General features: G+C 35.2%; 1 protein-coding gene across 2 annotated transcripts in view; it reads right to left on the minus strand.

Moving 5' to 3' along the window:
* The window catches only part of LOC149781026 (secretin receptor-like), a 160,949-nt gene that overhangs the window by 36,497 nt on the left and 103,460 nt on the right, over positions 1 to 20,992 (minus strand). For both annotated transcript variants that reach the window (XM_089936451.1, XM_089936452.1), the window contains exons 2-3: positions 7,674 to 7,754; positions 2,756 to 2,864 (exon numbers count right to left, since the gene is read on the minus strand). In XM_089936451.1, coding sequence (XP_089792577.1) covers positions 2,756 to 2,864; positions 7,674 to 7,754 — 190 coding nt within the window. The remainder of the gene's footprint in view (positions 1 to 2,755; positions 2,865 to 7,673; positions 7,755 to 20,992) is intronic.

Genomic DNA, 20,992 nt, shown 5'->3' on the forward strand with positions numbered 1-20,992 from the left:
CTCCGCCTTTTCTATTGCATCCTGGAAAAAACATTTTGCAAGCCCTCAAGCACGATTTTTGCCAATACATCATGAAACTTCATTACGTCACAATGAATTAGATGTGCAAATTGTACCTAATCACTCACAAAGTAAATAAAGTCTGAAGGACTTTATGTTAAATTTGTGAGTGATTAGGTAAAATTTACACATCGATAAATACCCAGCCATGATCATTTAATCCTTATAATTCCAATATCGTCTTCTCGTTCGTTAGGTCAACTTATTCCATCAACATAGCATTCCAAGGTAAGTAGCGCGTACTTTCCTTCCACTTCACATCGCCCCATAATACATAACCTGTACATAATCACACGAATATATTAACTACTGTCAAAGTTATGTTTATTCAGAAACTTCGTACTTTGCATCTTAGGCAATGGCTACCGATGGTTTCAACACATTTAGTTTATTTACCACATTCTTGTTCAATTTTAGTCAGTCCCATCTGCTACGTCAGATGACCGTGACCTTACCTAGTAACAGCCGATACGGAATGAAATAGTGTGCCAGATTAAATTTCCAGTCAATCCTTAAACCATAATGGATTTTATCAATGAACAACATGGAAATATGAACAAGATGATGCTTTCCCTTATTTACATAAAGGTAACAATTAAATAAATTGTATACAGAAATAACATTTTATATCATTCTCAACAGCGTTAATACTTGTGAAGACCCTTCAATGATCTAATGTTAAATGAAATGTAACTCTGTCAGAGTTACGTTTATTCGGCAATGTCATACTGTACATCTTAGGTATGGGCTACCCGTGGTGTCAGCACATATCTATTCATATAAAAATAACATTCTTTTTTATTACAGTATGTCCTACACAGGAATAACATTTTATATCTTTTTCGTCAGCGTAACAAGACCATTTAATTTATATAATCTGAAATTAAATGTGCAGTTGTTAAATGTAGAGTTCCTCGCAAAACCGGCCATATGTTTTGTTTGGTTGCATAGTTGAGTGCTGGAGTGCTGGCAGGAATTAATGACTACACATTCAAAATAATTTAAATTAGCAAAGCAATCACCTTTGTGGATTATTATATACATTTTTCAATGGTGTTAAGTCACATTGGTGGGGATGGTAGTTTTACCATTTAAAAACTGTATTTAGTCTTTGAATAATGGTCTCATAAATATTTGTTTTTATTTTTTGTGTAAGTGGTTATATTCACCAAACCACCAACATCCACACACGTTTCATGTTTTTTAAATAATCAAACAAAATTAAAATAATTTTTTTAAATATAAAAATACCATTGAAAACGCCAATACTCCATTTTGTGTTTCGTTTAGTAGCCTCTCATTATTGATTTATTTCAATAGCTTTTAAGTCCTCCTCAGATAATTTCTCGATTCTTGGTTAACACCCTCAGCGGCCGCAAAATTGACTGACCCAATTATCACGCTATTATTGTTGTTGTTGTGTATGGCTAGGGTGACTGAGGTCATGGAGTGCTCTGTGAGGGAATATATCAATCTCTGTTGTTCTGTTTCATTTTCAGCGTTTGCAACATCCATCACAATAATAGTCAAATCCATCTTCGTCTGATTCAATCGCTGTTATTATTTCTTTTAACTCTTTGTGATCAAATTGTTAAAAAAAACTCCGCAGAAAATTGCAATGAAAAATCACCGTAATCGGACATTTTGCGCGACTATGTAGCAGACGAACGCCAAATTGTAAACTATGTATTTCAATCAAAGAATATTTGAAAAAGTATAAAAAGGGTATAATTTATATTTATTTGCTGAATTAAAAAAAAAAGTTGAAAGATGAAACAATCATTTCACAATGACGTGTCTGCAATGTTTATTTATATTGTCAACATTACAAAAAACGAAAGTAGTCCCATAAAGTGTAAACAAATTCCAGATCAGTATCACGTGACCGTTTACATCCAATCGTATTGCAGAAAATCCGTTTCATTGATAAAAACTGGAATTATTAAAAATTAAACGTGCATGTATGTATTTCATTGATTGCTGGAACGTCATTGAGTGCTATTTACAAAACCTGTCTTTTTTATATAAAAATCTCTTCTTCGGACATCTAGTCAGATTCGTCCCCAAACATTTACCAATTCTGGAAATATTACTACAAATACCTCCGAGTCTCTTTCAGAGTGTTGAAGTTATTCCCTCGCATCGAAAAGAGACGAGGAAGTTCCAAATGTACCGTATCAGACTGTACATATCGAAAACAATGTTAGAAAATCAAATCCCTCTTTACACCACCAGATCGGTATGGGAAAAAGCCTAACTGGGGCTTCTCAGTTCTGATCGCTAACCTTTCTGGTATGTGCCCCGAGTTGCCGAGGGGTCTAAAGTGCTCACCGTAACGGACCACTGTCAATTCACCTCAGTCTGCGTGGGTTCGAGTCTCGAACTCGGCCAGTGTGGATATGTGAGAAAGCTTGCCGTTGTCTTCTCGTGGGTCGGTGTTTTCTTCTCGGTTTTCCCGGTTTATTTCTCCACCATTTAACTGGCCGCCATGTATAGCTTATCTTGTGCTTACAAACTACGTTAAACCCTATAGCAACAACAGCAACAACCTTTGTAGTAATTTTCTGATTGAATAGTCAACTAGTAATCGTATGCTTGGACACGCTCAAATTCATTCATTTTTAAAAAAATCATTTATATTTTTCCTTCACGTTCTTGATTAGTCCCTACAAGAGGTTCATACACCACAGCGTACCTGCAAAATTGCTGGTGTTTTCTTTAATCATCAGAGTCACACACTCAATATGCCTGTCTTGAATCAAGCGGTCCTGGTCTTCCATCAGAACAACAGCAACTGCATCGGACTGTAATAATAATAATAATAATAATAATAAAGATTATAACTACAACAACGAAAACCCGAACAATAAGGGCATATTAGTCAAACCACCACCACCACCACCACCAACACACCCACACACACATACATACATACATACAACACACACACGCATATATATATATATATATATATATATATATATATATATATATATATATATATATATATATATATATATATATATATATATATATATATATATATATATATATATATATATATATATAAGGTCAGACTCAAGAAACTGGTTGGAAGTGAACTGAACGAGTCATTCGAATAGTGGCATCGAATATCGAAAGACTGACGTAAGGGCTGTCGATTTAAAAAATGTTATCATTCATCTGCTTTAATTTTATTTTCAAAGACAGTTTCTTATTAACCAGTGCTAATAATACATATTGAGTAAAGCCTGTATTATGGCGTAAACTTTTGAAATATTTTTGTATTGACTTACCGGTTCCCCAAACAGCGTAGGAATATAAGACAACAACAGCACCATACCTCGTGCTATTGTTTTCCACAAAGGCACATGAGAGCGTTCTTAGTTTGTGAACAGGAAATGGATGGGGATGCGTTGCGTAAAGTAATAATTTGTTTGATGAATACTTAAATTATTTTTCAAGTTAAAGAGCTGAGTTAGGAAAAAATTGTCTTGTATGCTTTCTTTGATTTCATTCGTATTAAATCATTAGAAACCGGAAATAGAAAACAGGAAAGAAGGTTTCACCAGCTGGACCGCCATGCATTATTACAAGAACTCGCTTTGCACCAAGCAAACAGCCACTCGAGCTTTGTTCGCTATAACATTAACACCGAATGTCATTTTTAACTTTAATTCATTTTAGGATTAAAAGTTTGTGGTTCAAATCAGCATCTACACTGATGTGAACTGTAGAACAAAAATATGTTCTTCACTTCAAGTTTGGTATAGTTATACATGAATCTGACAAGAATTTCGCCTCCATTGAATTGGTGGCAATTAAGCGCACATCATCTTTTAAAAACAGACAAGCGCTATGAGGTGACCATGATCCCATGATGCACCAATCACGATGCTATCAGTGGTTGGTTTTTTGTTGTCTGTAAAACAATTTCGGTTTTTGGTGCTTTTTTCTGTCACAAGATCGATGAATATTCTTCTTCTACATACGACGACGAGGCTCGAAAGTTGTAGAATTATATCTTGCATAACAAAACACTGGAAGGGGATTTTTAATAAGCGGGGTGGTCATTCAGAAACGTAATGATGTATGACCATCTCTTGATCTTTCGAAACTCATCGGATTTTGCCCTCAATCTTCAATCACTCGAAATATATGCGCATATCGAAGGCTATATATTGCTTGCAGTAAATTTGGCCACGATCGTGTTTAGAAGATGAAGCTGATAACATTTGCTGTCATATTAAAGGTAACTAGAGTGACATTTGAAACCACACATAGATATCTATGACAATTAATACTTACTAACATCTTTACTAAAGTTCTCTTTACTACCGCAGTAGACAGCTTTGTAGAATGAAAGCGTCAGGGGTCTTGGATGACCTGGTTACAAAATTAATACTGTTTTTCTATTTCTAGAGCCGTTCCCAGTCTAAAAGAGCTTGTCTCCTTATTCGTTTGCACATATATGCATTAAGGACCATAAATGCTCGGATGGAAGTCAGCATGTCGATGAAAGCTTATCCCAAATATGTCAACGAAACTGTTGGAAGTCTGTGAGATCAGACCTACGCAAATAGAGCAACGCATTTACGAGGAAAGTATGAGTTTAGAAATCAGCTGGAAATCGACGAAAAACTGACGATTACTAAAAGTAAAAGTGACCATTTTACAAGTAGCTAGACTATTTGATAATACAATTAAGAAACAGATGCAGGAATTCGTAGGAGAAAGAAAAAAAAAACGTTTTTACAAAAAGTTTTGATTACGCCGAATCCGTACTCTTACGTTATCAGTAGTGTAGAAACATCCAATTCTGCGACGGTTTTGTTCAGTTTAAACTGGATTTAACCTATTTACACATAGGGCTCTCGACCTCTACCTGTTTATTTTTCAAGTACCCAATTCCAGCTACATCTCTTTGTAAGCGCCCATTTAAAAAAAATACTTTTAACCCATTTTGTACTGTATAAAAAATTATTGGAAGAAGCAAGTTACAAAAAGGCCTTTAAATTTTACTAAAGACTCTAAAATGAACCTTCCAATCGAAAATAAAATGTCTATCAACATAAAATAGCAAATGAAGAGACGGCAAATTTGGTACACGTTTCTTTTATTGGAAAAAAAAATATTTTACTAACAGCTATAAGCCAAGCAAATCATATTAAGAACGCAGACAGCTGTATACTGTTTCCAAATAAACAACCATTCTTTTACAACATTAAAATTTTTTTAAATATTTAAGCGACAGCAATCCATTTTGCATAAAAATGTTATGTGGTAAATGGAGAATACTCTAGAACTGTACATTCTTCAATTAGAGCATATTTTCGGAATCTGAATTGCAGAAAACAGTCTATATTATAAAACCAGTCCATTATTTAAAAGTCTGGTACACAATATAGATCATGCAACCGAGAGTTGAAAAATTGACTAACAAACCAGAAGATCGCACCATTGTATTATATAAAGTAGAACTTGCTAATGTGGGGCTGTCTAAGCTAATGGTAAGATTAACAACTTTTAGAAAGACTGCTGTAAGACAATCTGCCTTTTAGAGGTCGATATTACACAGACTATCTGGAAGAAGAATGGAGGAATATTTAATTTACACAGAGTATTGCGCAGAGGACAAAGACGAAATACGAGACGATGGTATATAAATATTATCGATAACGAACAGTTCGAATTAATTATCGATCTTGGTAAATGCACATTAATTGATTTAAGATACACATTATTCCCATCTGCTAGTTAATGTCCGTAGGTAATACCAAACACAGTGGTGGCCATTTAGATGTAATGTATTCCTCGGATAGAAGTTCTACAACTATATTTGTATATCCAAATAGAGAGTATGGAATTGTTAGATTAGAAGAAACAATAAAAAAATTATAAAAGGAGATCAGAAGTTTTAAATTTACACAGCCAAATAATGGAATATGGTATATTTTGTAAGGCATATTTCAAAGAACAACGGAAAATCTTTCAAAACCAATAATCCAACTCTTGCTTGATTTACAAGGCTTAATGGTTTATGCATTTCGGTTATTAGGCTAACTTACTGCTAAAATTACAGGACTGGAATATCAATTGCTAAAATAGTGTAAGGACGATAACGAGGATAGAATAATACAATGATGATTATCTGCTTTCTCTTTTAATTCGATGTCAGGACCCACGTAGACTATAGACGACAGAAAATAATTAAAAGTAGAGCCGAAAACATTTATAAAAAACAGTAATATGCACACAAAAGTAAATTGATCTATAGCTTCCGTCCATAAAGAATCTTATAATAAATAATATGGTCTAGTAGATACAGATTGTGTAAAGCTGATAACATTTGCTAGAAGATAAAGTCACTCTGCCTTCATTTCCTTCTTCTTTCTTTCTTTAATATAATAGGAATAGCAATATGAGAGAAGTAATTAATAAAACGTACTTTTAAGAACCGAAAAGAAACGTGGACAATGAAAGCACAGAAGATACTCGAATAGGCCAGGTTTGAAAAGCCGAGGATATTCGAATAGGCCAGATTTGCAAAGACAGAGGATACTCGAATAGGCCAGGTTTGAAAAGCCAGAGGATTGAAAGAACAGAAGATATTCGAATAGGCCAAAAATTGAAAGGTCAGAAGATATTCGAAATTCTCGCGGTGATAGCCTAGACTCGGTACAGTTACTAAATTATACTGGCTGGAAGCCATCGAAGATTAAAACGATTACCACGGCGGAATTTGCCAAAAATGGAAAACTTCCAAACCTTCCGCGCAGAGATACGATGTCTGCAGTGTGACAGTTTATAGTGATGTCTAGCACTGGGGCAGCATGCCGCAGACATATAGCAGCATGTCCCACCCAGTCACATTATCTTTACACAAGGCCGACCAGTCATAACACTAACCTTTTAATGCTGAACGCCAAGCAAGACAGCTGCTAGTGCCATTTTTATAAGTCTTTTGGTATGACTTGGCCTGAGTTCGAACTCGCGACCTCCCCGCATCCGAGGCGGACGCTCTGACCACTAGGCCACCAGAGAGGTCTAATTAAGGCTAGAAACTGAGGGTAAAGTCTTAAACTCATATTCACAATTACTAGAGTATTAGCTGAAAAAATTAACCACACACACAATTACTAGAGTATTAGTTGAAAAAAATTAACCACACACACAATTACTAGAGTATTAGTTGAAAAAAATTAACCACACACACAATTACTAGAGTATTAGTTGAAAAAAATTAACCACACACACAATTACTAGAGTATTAGTTGAAAAAAATTAACCACACACACAATTACTAGAGTATTAGTTGAAAACAATTAACCAAACACACAATTACTAGAGTATTAGTTGAAAACATTTACCACACACACAATTACTAGAGTATTAGTTGAAAAAAATTAACCACACACACAATTACTAGAGCATTAGTTGAAAAAATTAACCACACACACAATTACTAGAGTATTAGTTGAAAATATTAACCACACACACAATTACTAGAGTATTAGTTGAAAAAAATTAACCACACACACAATGCTAATAAAGCATATCTTTTTTCTCAAAAGTCACGCTACAGTTACCTTAAAAAAGTAAAATGAACTTACATCATCCTTGAGTCCTTCGGCACCCAGTAAAATTATTAAGAAGGACAGCCATCTCTCCAGATTCGCCATTCTAGAAATTTCCTGCAAAGGAAGATTATTTACTGTAACTATTTATAGCGTAGTAATTACAGAAAAAGTACGGCTTCCACTAGAAACAAAAACTGTACTATATTTACCAATGTCTGTAATTGATTACACTTACCGATGCTCTGGAAGTAATCTGAGCTGAAGGCGCATGAATTCATAGTCCATCGATCGCCATCGTCACTTGCATCCTATTATTTGCTCATATTAGATATCATCTTTGGGTTTTATTTACATGTGTTTGCGATAATCATCTATGCATAATTTGAAATTTAGTTTTCATAACTGCCTTCAAAAGTTGAGTTCACAATTAATAATACATTAATTCTTTGCTTAAAAAACACTCTTTACGCCAAAGAAGAAGAGACAATAAAGACTATGGCGTGTCAATTTATTCTGAACCCAAGAAGTTTTTATATACCTAGATATAGATTGAACGAGCGTAAAATAACACGAGGTCACAATGCGTAAAAGTAATGTAATTATTTAGAGAAGAAAAAAACACTTGTAACACTTTATTTTTACCATCCCCATCCTTTCTCTTCTGCTTCTGCATCTTTTTGCTAAAGATTGTGTCAGTTGCTACTGCTATTGACTTCAGACTGCACGCGAAAAAAGTCTCACAAATTATTTTCAACAAATATGCTCATTTGGCATATTTCAATTAAGTAAAAGCAATAAATACTTTTCCCGTATTCAAGATTAAACAAATGTACACACATATTAAGTAAATGTCCTAAATTTCATTACATAAATCATTTACTAGTTCCTTAACCTATGATGTGTGAATAAATTGTTGAAATTATAGTTATACAATAGCTGACTTTCATGAGCACTCGTTTGTGAATGCGATGCCTGGTTCCGTATTCAAAATACTCCACCAGCTTGAGTGTACACTCTGTGGTGAATGCGAGGCCTGGTTCCGTATTCAAAATACTCCACCAGCTTGAGTGTACACTCTGTGGTGAATGCGAAGCCTGGTCCTATATTCAAAAAAGGTCCACAGTTGAGTGTACACTCTGTGGTGACTGCGGGGCCTGGTTCCGTATTCAAAATACTCCACCAGCTTAAGAGTACACTCTGTGGTGAATGCGAGGCCTGGTCCTATATTCCAAATCCTCCCTAATTTGAGTATACACTCCGTGGTGACTGCGGGGCCTGGTCCCATATTCAAAATACTCCAGCAGCTTGAGTGTACACTCTGCGGTGAATGCGAGGCCTGGTCCTATATTCAAAAAAGGTCCGCAGTTGAGTGTACACTCTGTGGTGAATGCGGGGCCTGGTCCTATATTCAAAATACTCATCAGTGTGAATCCTTCCGCGTTCGATTAACTGTTCTCAGTTACATAAATTTTATATGTCGCATAAATCACATCGTAGAAAGTGTATATTTATGCATAGCCGTGATAAAACAACTCGAAATTTCTTGTAAGTCTCCCGTAGATTATGAATTTTGTAGATAACGTTCAAACGCAATCGGGACACCTTCGGTCTTTTCCGTCAAGTCGAGAAAGAAACCTCGGTTGCATTTAGCCGCTGTTGAGAACTGAATTCAAAAGAACCTTTGTTCACACGATACATTCTTTGTTCACACGATACATTATAGTCCAATAAATCAAACCTCTAAATCTGTATTGATACCAAAGGATTGTCTGTGGGTCTGAGAGCACCTGTTCATAAGTTTCGAGGAATCGTTTGCAGACAAGATTGTCCGCAAGATGTAGGTGAACATTATATACGCTTACCCCTATTTCTCCCGTCTCTTGAGCAATCGTCGGATCAAGGGTTATTTTGGCTATATACCCTGATCAAATCTTGTGTTTGGTGACTTATCCACGAAGAATATCAAAATACAAGTCACATGGCCATTTTGAATTTCGTGATAGATCTGGATGTTGCCTAATACCGGTAAGTGTCTAAGTTGATCGAGGAATTGTTCCGGAAAGATTTGCATACAGAAAAATTGCGAATTGTAGCGAACAAATAGGAGATTACACCAACAAATACTCCATTAGCGTCAACACAGATTTGTGGGTCTGATTTATTGGACTAGACACAACATGGCGGCGAAAGGAGACACAGACAGATTTTATGTTGGAACATATGTGGTGAACATAAAAGACCCAGAGATGTTCCGACTTGGGAGAAAGAACAGTAGTAGCACGACGATCAATGAGAAAGTCATAACTCGAACGTTGAAAGAACTAGTGCAAAAAAGAATTTAGGCAGTGGATTTTAAAATGGCATAAAAATTAACATATATAAAGAAAGGAAGTCATGAAAAACTGCTGTACGAAACGAAAGAAAAAAAACCCAACTTTGTGGCAATATATTTTGTATGATTTTCATGTTGGCTTTAGTGGTAGATCTAGGCCATAGAGCACTAGCAATGTGTATATAGAATTTATTAATTCGTAGATATTAGTCCCATACAACAAATCTGCTTAAGTTATCGAAAACAATACGTGTTTGTGTATATAAAAGTAGTAACGCTTTTGGAAATCACTTGTTTGATATTTGCAATGCCACATGACTGTGAATAAGTGATGTTCGATTATGCGGGGATAATATGAAACGAACGTTTATTGAAAAATGACTAGTCTGCCGATCTAACTTGGTAAAAAATAAATCCCAAGGAATTTGGGAGATTGTTTAAAGTGAATATAAATGATGGTACATTTAATGTTACACGTGACGAATTTAATAAATATCTAAAGTATTGCATACTGAATTTTATCACATTGGTAAAACAGAAGTGAAATATTTATTCAAAGATGTAAGTTTAGAATAAAGGAAATATCGATCTTGTTTTCCTGAGTTGGATGATGGAATTAACTGATGAATACATTGTAAGGGCCATTTAAAACTTGAGTAATTAGTAGTATCATTGAAATTATCTTCTAATTAATTAATAAACACTCAAGTAATTAGCAACATGGTTGAATCTATCTTCTAATTAATTTATGAAGGTTTGATTAATTCCAAATAGAAGTGAAGATTTCTTCCAATTATCTTCTAAATGGCCTCTGGTATAAAAAAAAATTAAATTTATTATAAACCGCAAGGTTTTCAAGTTTACAGATCAGTGTATACATGTTTGAACTCTTGTGCACCACGGATGAATTTCGGATGCTTTTGTAAACAGTATGAGACCAGTTGAAGATACATTTACTATATTTCCCTAAGGTTCTAAATTTACCTTAAAATAATTCAGGAATTTTGTTTTTATAAATTATGCGCTGATAAATTATCCTTATTCAGAAACTTTGGAGGGACAATATTTATTACCAGAGAAGCTACACGAAATATGGGACTTAACACAAGGAAAATTTTGTAAAAGTAACTTTCGAAGACATATTAAAAGTTGCATATAGCTGTGCCAGGACCCAGGTAGGCCTTACCGTTGTTACATTTACATTTACTGTCAGCTGGACTGTACCAGAAAGCAGGGGTTGGGGAGTCGGTACCCTACCTGTAAGAGTTCAGATCCATTTACACCACTGGGTTAGAGATACAAAACGTTGATCAGTTCAAATATGTATATTTGTTGCCACACAAAGACAAAGTTTCTTTGGGAAAATAATAGCTAGAAGATAAAAGGCTTGTGGATTTAACGCCATTTTTCAGCACATGACAGACTATACATGGCAGCCAATATAACTGGTGGAGGAAGAGACCTGAAAAACCCCGGGAGACGGGAAACTAGTGCCAAGCATACCCACGTCGGCCGAGTACGATTGACTCGAACCCACGCGGACAGAGGTGAAATGTCAGTGATCTGTAAATACGAGTGCTTTTAACCACTAAGGCACCCGCGGCTTATTTTGTTGTCATATTTTAAAATGAAATACTTATTAAATTTAATGATCCAATACAGTTATTTTATATTTGTATATTATACATGTATCTAACATTTACTGAATAAGACCTAAGCGAAGGATTTAGACCTGATGATGCAGCTTAACGACTACAACGTAGATTTCTGAAAAGGTCTGTTAAATTTTAACCAAATTCAACCTGTAACCATGTCTTATGAGATAATCCAATAAATATCCAAACACGCGTAAGCGGGTTATAGTAACTGTGGAAAGAGATGAAGACGTGAACATTTGTTGTTGACATAGATGGTTTATCTTAAGAATGTAAAATTATTTTTTATCGATGACAAAATTAGGGGACTCCCCCCCCCCCCATTTTCCTCCTGTCGAGACAGGGCAAGAAGAGGTTTAATTCACTTGCTGTAGATATGATTCAGTGACAGAAAATATTAATTGTCCAATGAGTCAGCGAGCCTTTAAACCACTCCCTATCTAGGGTACCTTCCATCTATGAACGATTTATTCTCCATATATATGTTATGCTTGCAATAAAAACGATTCTTGTTAAGATGTGAGAGAAAACAAAATATAGGCGCACTTGGATTATGGGTTAGAAAATTATTTTATTGCAAAGTCGATAGGTATGTTCCCGTCTTTGTGACCTTCTCAAATATTGATTCATAATAATAAGTTTATTACAAAGTTGATAGAATATGTTTATGTAGTCTGGACCTTTGCAAATATTGATTTATGGACATTAGTTTTAATGCATGGCTATATATTGTATGTAGGAATTTGCGGGATTGAAACGAGAAAAAATATTTTTAGTCTGTCATTGATTCATATCTACAGCAAGTTGATTCATCTCTTCATACCCTGTGTGCGAAATAATGGAACTAGAAAATGTAAACATGATTTAAATGAATTTTATGTGCAACAGAGCGGTAAACGATTACAAAAAGGAAAATATAGACAAATGTATCTTTCTTTGACAGGGAACCCGCTTAGTGTATATGTTTGATCACTATTATTTACAAGGACTTGTGTGCACCTACACACCATACTATGCCACAGTTTTTCAGAAAAATGTTCATATCATCGACCCCAATACATGACAGAATGAGTTTGTACCTTTTCACACACATCTCTATTTCATTATTTTTATAATAATATTCTGTCAGTACATTAAACCTGGCTGAATGCTTTAATTTTTTATACAAGAATTTAAAAAAAAATACGTTAAAGTTTCCATATTGTTGCACAGTCGTGGACAAGGAATCCTCGACATCGCTCAACATGATATATCATTGACCCCATAACAGGACAACACGAGTCTTTACTCCCCCCCCCCCCCGTCTATGTCATTATATTTTATAATTATATCCCGTCAGTAAATTGACAGCATACTTCGAGGGCATTGGGACAGCAAGCTTCGAGTACGCTGGGACAGCAAACTTCAAGAGCATTGAGACAGCAAGCTTTGATTGCATTGGGACAGGAAGCTTCGAGGACACTAGGGCAGCAAACTTCGGGGACATTGGGACAGCGAGCTTCGATGGCACTGGGACAGCAAATTTTGCGAGAGTTTAGGGTCAATAGAACCGATAGTATTCATGCCTGGTTTCTCTGCTATTCAACTGGTCTAATAAAATCTCTCTCTCTCTCTCTCTCTCTCTCTCTCTCTCTCTCTCAACAATTTTGAATAAACGTTATTTTATTAACGGGCGGAAGTATCTTCAATCTCCAGGATTACAACACAACCCTTGTCCATGATTTGTGATGTTAATTTTCCCTATGATTATGACGGATCCTGTACTAACTTGGAAGATGATTTAGTCGTCTGACTGCTGTCCGATGATTATGACGGGCCCTGTACTAACTTGGAAGACGATTTAGTCGTCTGACTGCTGTCCAATGATTATGACGGGTCATGTATTAACTTGGAAGACGATTTAGTCGTCTGACTGCTGTCCGATGATTATGACGGGTCCTGTACTAACTTGGAAGATGATTTAGTCGTCTGACTGCTGTCCGATGCTCTTCGCAGCACACACGTACACCTTATCCTTTCGGAGTTAACTTGAGTTACCGTGATCCCATGCATGAATCCAGGCAAGTTCGAGAATCCTGAATCATCATGGAATTGTCATGCTCACTACCATATATATGCAATCCCAACTCCATAAAGCAACCAGTGATTCCAAATATAATCTTACATCGGACTCAGTTAAGGGTGTTATACAACAATGCATTTTTTTTTAAGTATGTGAAAAGCGTACGTATATGTCACATAAAATGTCTTCTCAAAATACTCAAGGCTGATTTATAGATGGTTTAATTTTTTTAAAGGTGGGTAAATTTGGTGTTTTGTGACGTTTTCATGGAAGGCACAATCACTTGACCTTAGTTGACAGACTGCACAAGGCATTGTTGTTTGTATACACCGTGTGTGTGTGTGTGATTTGGATATTTAACGTAGCTTTACCAATATTTCAGTCATATCACTACGATGTCTGCAGTATGGCAGTTTATAGTGATGCCTAGCACTGGGGCATCATGCCGCAGAAATATAGTACGATGTCTCACCTAGTCACATTATCCTGACACCAGGCCGACCAATCCTAACACTAACCTCATAATGCTGAGCGCCAAGCAAGGCAGCTGTTAGTACCATTTTCTTACACACCTAGGTAAAATGCAAAATAAATTACAATACATTACGGATCGTTTCGGGGCATTTCAGATGTTTGCATTAAAATAAAGGCTAAACAACAAAACAAATATGAAGTGGAAAAACAGGAAACACAACTCTTTGCTAAATTAAATCATTATTTGAATTAATGAAACATATGTACGTGCTTCTTTTTTATTTGTTTCATTTTTAATTCATGCATGTGAATGCAGTAGGCTAGACGTCTCAACATAATGTTGACTACTGAAACAATACACTGTAATATTTGTTGTATTTTCCCTCTTTTTAAAACTTCTCTTTAGCACGTTCCTGAAATTGTTTTGTCTTGTTCAGTTTCTTGTACGTATTCATATACTTCTTTCTCTTTAACTATTAGCTTAATGGAAAATGTATACCTTAACAGGTTTCCCAATTAGACAGTCTACTTTTTCACTTTGAACTTTTAGCTCCTTTGTAAGTCTTTTGGATTGCTTCTTCTGTTATGATATTTATTTATAATTTTAGTAGACATTCCTCTACAACTTCTTTTTTAAATCTCAGTTTCTTTAATCATTTCTTAATTCTTTTTCATCTGTATTAGTCGGAACAGTGAATTCAGTACATTCCGTTAGAATGGTTACTTGTCACATGACTTGACAGAGTAAAAACATGTCTCGACGTGACTTGACAGTTTAAACATGTCTCTCGTGGTGAATATAATAAAGACACTGCTTAGGCATGCTGTATTTAAACAGGAAAAAAGTGAGTGCCTTAAATCTACTAATAATCAGTAAATAATAATAATAATAATAATAATAATAAGTAAATAATACTACTGATAATAAGTAAATACTACTGCTTATAATCAGTAAATAATAATACCAGGATACTAATAATATGTAAATAATTTTACTGATAATAAGTAAATAGTACTACTAATAATAAGTAATAAACACTACCAGGACACTGAAGGGTACTGTTAACAAACCCTCGGGCTCTAAATTCTAAATATATTAAACAGTTCAATGGTTAAAAATATTTCCATTTGCTTTTAATGTTAACGAGTTAATTAATTTTAATTTGTTTTCGTCGGGATCAGTTACAGAAAATACTATAAAACAGCTTGCCTTTTTACGTTAATTCTGAGAAAAAACCTTCTACGCATCTCCTTGATAGTGTAAGAGCTAATCAAGCTATGACTTGTCCACTAAAGTAACGCAACACCTGCTAAACTTTAGTGTATACAATTTTTTTCCGAAACAACTTTATCTTTGATAAATAATTCCATTGCTAATTCTTTGCGATCCTAACCTGCATAGGCATTCTGAATTTTAGATATCCAGTTTACGTAAGGTTTTAGATGATATCAAGCTTAAAGTATAAAGTAAATGTGAAATAACATCTCTTTTCTCATTTTAATCAACATGTCCACAACACTTAAAATTAAAAAAAGATAGCTGAGGAAAATGCATTTATTTTCCTAAACTAATAATAATAATAATAATAATAATAATAATAATAAACAGAAGAAGAAGAAGAATATGATGATGAAGAAGAAGAAAACGAAGAAGAAGAAGAAAATAGAAAATAGCACATCTGGCAAAAAAGACCAGTCCGCTACGAGGTCCTTAAAATATTTGCAAGGTACGCACATACGCACGCACACACACACACACATGCGCACGTATGATACTGGTCTTTAGAAAATGTCGTCCAAATATAGACTACAGAATTCACTAATGTATACATACATACATACATACATACATACATACATACATACATACATACATGGAATTTGCAAGCACAAACAAACATATACACAACACACGAATGGGTTTTTTAAACGTGATGTCCTGTAGTACAAGAATTAAATTCAGAATACAAAAGAAAACTCAGATACGTTTGCCATTTATAGACAGACTTTTGTAAATATTTTCTTTTCGGAATAGTCCATCGAACGTTTAGAAAGAAACATATTGTGAAGATTTGTTTGCCTTATCAACTTCAATTATTTCACAAACAAGCAAACCTTATTTGTCATGCCAAAATAAAATGAAAGCTGCTTACACCCACTACGAAAGAGAGACATCCTTTGAAAGAGAGACATAACAATCGTCTTTTTGTTTATTTCTCTCAAATTCCAGCACAATATTCTGTAGAGTTGGGTAAAACGAAATACCTGGTCCAGCGGTATACCACAGTATTTCTGAACATATTACGATACCTACCACGGTATACCGTAATTATGTAGGGATGAATAATTTAATATTCTAGGGCAGTTACATACGATTTTTTTAATAAATTTACGGCTCACAAAATAGCTGGAAAAATATACTGCTCCGATTTATAGCAAAATAACGTTATATTAGGTACATTATATTATTTGACAAATGATATTTTGAGATAAAATAAAATAAAATATCTCGGCTCTAAAGACAATCGAAGCCACTCTCTTTCCCCACACCCCCATTATTTAAAGGACGTTACCTTATAGCAGATGAATTTTCTATGCGTATGGTAGTCCGATAAATACCCCCACCCCCAATATGTGTTGATACTGATGGACGATATGCGGGTATGATGTCACCTGTTCGTTAAAATCTGCAATTAGATGCATGCAACTATTTCCGGAACAAACCTACGTAGACTTTAAACACATACCGGTAACTTGATAACAACCATTTCTAGAGCGAAGTTCAAAATGTCCACAGGAGAGAATGTTATGATATTTCATAATGATTTACAAGTCACCAAACACATAACTTGCTCATGAAATATAATGTACATGTCACCAAAAGAACCCTTCAGCCGACGGTAACTCCATGGCCGCGAGAAAATACCGGTAAGTGATTAAAATGTACACCAATGTGTGAAACAAAATTTACCGCAGATTTTTGCATGATTTAATGAATAAGTGATATCAGTCCTTAAATCGCCAACCAGTATCATCACGGATGAGGAGTCTATTTATCGGTCTAAGTGTATATTAACTGTTGTACAAGTTGTCGACTATGCACTGTAACTAAGGTGGAATTATTAGGCGTACACTATAGCTGACACCCCGAAAAAGACATTGTGCTGACAATTGAGTTCTTGTTGATAAAAATAAAAAGTGTTGTCACTGAAGCTTGTAACGTACTAGCTATATTGTTTACATAATAGGCATGGAAACTTTGAGTGGGATGACACCAACTGGATCATATAGTTATTAGAGAGTGCCAGTAAAAACAAAACAATTTTTCGACAAACGAGTGGATTAGAGAAATTACTTTGAAATTCATAAAATAGCTGTTCTGCTGAAAATCTATTTATAATTCTCGATCTTACAAAGGAATAATTCCACTTAACATATCAACATATGCTAGTGAATATTTTTATTTTTTTTAAAAAATCATTTTTTGGTTTAACTCGAATTGTTCTCCAAAAATTGGTTTTGGCCCGAATATCTTTCGAAATATCCCATTCAGCCGCAACGTTTGTATCGGTGACAAACATGTGCTTAAAGGTTCCCAAATGTAATTAATTAACTTCCGTTTTGTAAATAACCGTGAAAACGCATTGGTACGTACCACCGGAAAATATAATACTGAGGTAAACCGGTATACCGAGTAGTTATAATGTGATCTAACCATTCGTTACAATGTTTAGCTGTCAACAACTGAGATGAGGAAGATATGAATGTTGCCATTTACAAAGGCATCTTCCGTTTCTAAAGAGCACAATTAGTATATTTCCCATTGTTAAAAAAGAATGAATTTTGATGATAAATAGGTTCAAGTCAAATGATACAGGGCGGCGAATGTTCAACAAAACTGGTTTGGAATACTGTCTAAAAATGCACTGAGAAAAATCTGCAATTTCTCTATACAAACAGCTTCCACATGATTCGCATTTAACATTCCCGACAAATCCTTTATTAACATGTTCATCTTTCACAATTTTTCAAAAATAAGTATAAAATACGAACGCGATTTCTTTAATTTTGCTTCACTTGATTATGTTCATGCATTCATAAACAACTGCTTCAATGTGACCTGTGTAAGAAACCCCAACCCGCGTAACATATAGAAATCCGTATAAGACACCCACGTCCGTGTAAGACAGCCAAACTGATAAATAGTCTATGACGAAGGAGAGTTTGGAGTTCTAATCAGAACGTATAAAAAATAAACTGAGTAAACTTAATTAGACTGGATATTTAGAAATCATTTCTACTCATGGAAGTTATTGTCCATTACATGCATGACTGTATTTACATTCTTTTTTTCTCGATCTCACCTTTCCATTCACACGTTTTAGCTAAGCGTCAAGAAACGTTCCGCATAGTACAATAGCTGCAATGATGGCCGCCTTTTGTAGAGTACTGCTGAGTTCATCAATGTTGGGTAGAAATTAGCTATATTAAAAACGTGACATCTACAGTAGGAATTTGTACTTTGTACGCTATTTACAATGTGCCCATGCTTGCGTGCGTTCGTGTGAGTGTGCGCATTCCATTTAAAGATTAAAAAACAAAATAACATTTCTTTGCAAGCACATCATCGTCCTAAAAGCAGGAAAAAAGCTTGAATAATCTATTCACTTTAGCCTGTGTGCGGTTGTTTCCATAAAACAGAAAAAATGCAATCTCTACCATCACCACTACCTTCATCATCATTATCATCATCATCATCATCATCATCATCATCATCATCATCAACAGCAATAACATGTGATGCTGGAGGTCGTGGGTTCGATCCCCGGCCGTGTCATACAAGAGACTTATGAAAATGGTACCAACAGCTGCCTTGCTTGGCGCTCAGCATTATGATGTTAGTGTTAGGACTGGTCGGCCTGGTGTCAGGATAATGTGATTGGTGGGACATCATGCTACATGTCTGAGGCATGATGCCCCAGTGCTAGACATCACTATAAACTGCCACACTGCAGATATCGTAGCGATATGACTGAAATATTGTTAAAGCTACGTTAAAAATCCAAATCACACACACAACAACAACAACAACAACACAATTTTTTGTTAGCATGAACGTACGTGTGCTGTCCCATTCATGCTCAAGGATTTTGAACAGGTCTAACGCGCCATCCCGCAAGGTTGTAAATGGAGTCAGTGGTAGTTGTGGCTCAGTGATTATCATGGGACTCGTGACCTAACTGGTGCGGTTTCAAGTCGTAATACTGGACAGCCTGTGTCGGCTACTTTAATGCTTTACTTCAACTACGGTAAAAGCTCAATAACATACTTGCATAGCTGTGCAATAAAACACCAAAGAAAAAAAAGACCTTACATGGCCCCTCTTCAAAATTCGATTGTAAAGCGCGATTTAATTCAGTGCTAATTTAGGATCTTACTGCACTGCAGTTAAAACCTACTTAACAGTAAAGATTATAGTTAGAACCTACTTAAAAAAGGACTATATTGCGTGTTGACTCCTGGTTATCGGGAAAAGTGAAGCTTTAGAACTCTTCATATCTTTTTGACGTATCACGCATTCATCTTTATAATTACTCCTGTCGTAGATTGTATTGAGCTCTAAAACGGTTCTTATAGTACTTTTTTTTACGTACGTCAATGCAAGCAAGAAGGTCAATGAGATGACGTCATAAATTTATAGGTTACTGCATTTGTATGGGAAAATATGAACGATCTTTTTTCGGATGGAATACTGCACCACCTTGGGAGTGCAGTATATCCATCCGACAAAACGAGTTCATATTTTCCCATACAAATGCAGTAACCTTTTTATTATATGCTCATTTTCGTATCCTACCTAAGGCATAATTATATAAACAAAATACACTAAAAGAAACAAAGTAACTGAATTTTAGCCGTATTCCGAACTAGATACGCAAGCGCAGATTCATCATTATACAACAACAACATTATTAATGCGCACATAACTCCGCCCAGATAAATTTGAAGCTGTCGCGCGCTAGACATACGTTACGAAAGAAAATGGCGTTTTTGTCTACTTAAAATTTACATTTGGAGTCATATTGTGAATGAATGCACATTGCAACAAGTTTTCCATTTGATCATGAGTGAATAGATTTTGGTATTTTTGTCGATTCTACGAAATTTCGCCATTATGGACTAGATTCATCTGTGCAAATTGTACATGAAATACATCGGATCGAAGCAGCGCGGGAGAAGCGTGTTGATATCTGCAAGTGTGTTTGTTCTGTCATTGACTATTTGAAATCATAATATGGGAAAATATAAAGTCTTTCGATTGCAATTACCAAAAAGACGCTATGGAATTTAATGTTTATTTCATTTTGAGTGCATTAAGGAGCTTGTAATTGCACCTGGAATATAGTCGAAATTACAGCACAATTTCGAAATGTTTAATCAAGCTTGAGAACTCATGATATGGCTTATGTAATTCGGATTTGCAGAACTAAGAATGTACATTTTGCGGAAATTCAAGATGTAAAACTGTAAGTATATTTTTTGCCATTCGTATTACCGGCTAAAGAAGACCGGTTTATGCCTTGTCACCTGCATGCTATTTGTAAGGATCCCGTTCTGGCATCTACTGTATAGCTTGCCTAAATCCGAAACATTGTTTACAATATAAAGTAGTTCATTTATGCACGTGAATGCAATATGAGGGTGTGCAATATTGTAAAATACTGAACGATTCTGACAATGTTGTTCTTGTTGTTGTAGTTGTGGGGTTTAACGACATTTGTCAGCACACGATAGGCTATATATGGCGGCCAGTATTAATGGTGGAGGA

The sequence above is a fragment of the Sinohyriopsis cumingii genome, chromosome 16 (genome assembly GCF_028554795.1).
Source record: "Sinohyriopsis cumingii isolate HCF-2022 chromosome 16, ASM2855479v2, whole genome shotgun sequence".
NCBI classification, from domain to species: domain Eukaryota; kingdom Metazoa; phylum Mollusca; class Bivalvia; order Unionida; family Unionidae; genus Sinohyriopsis; species Sinohyriopsis cumingii.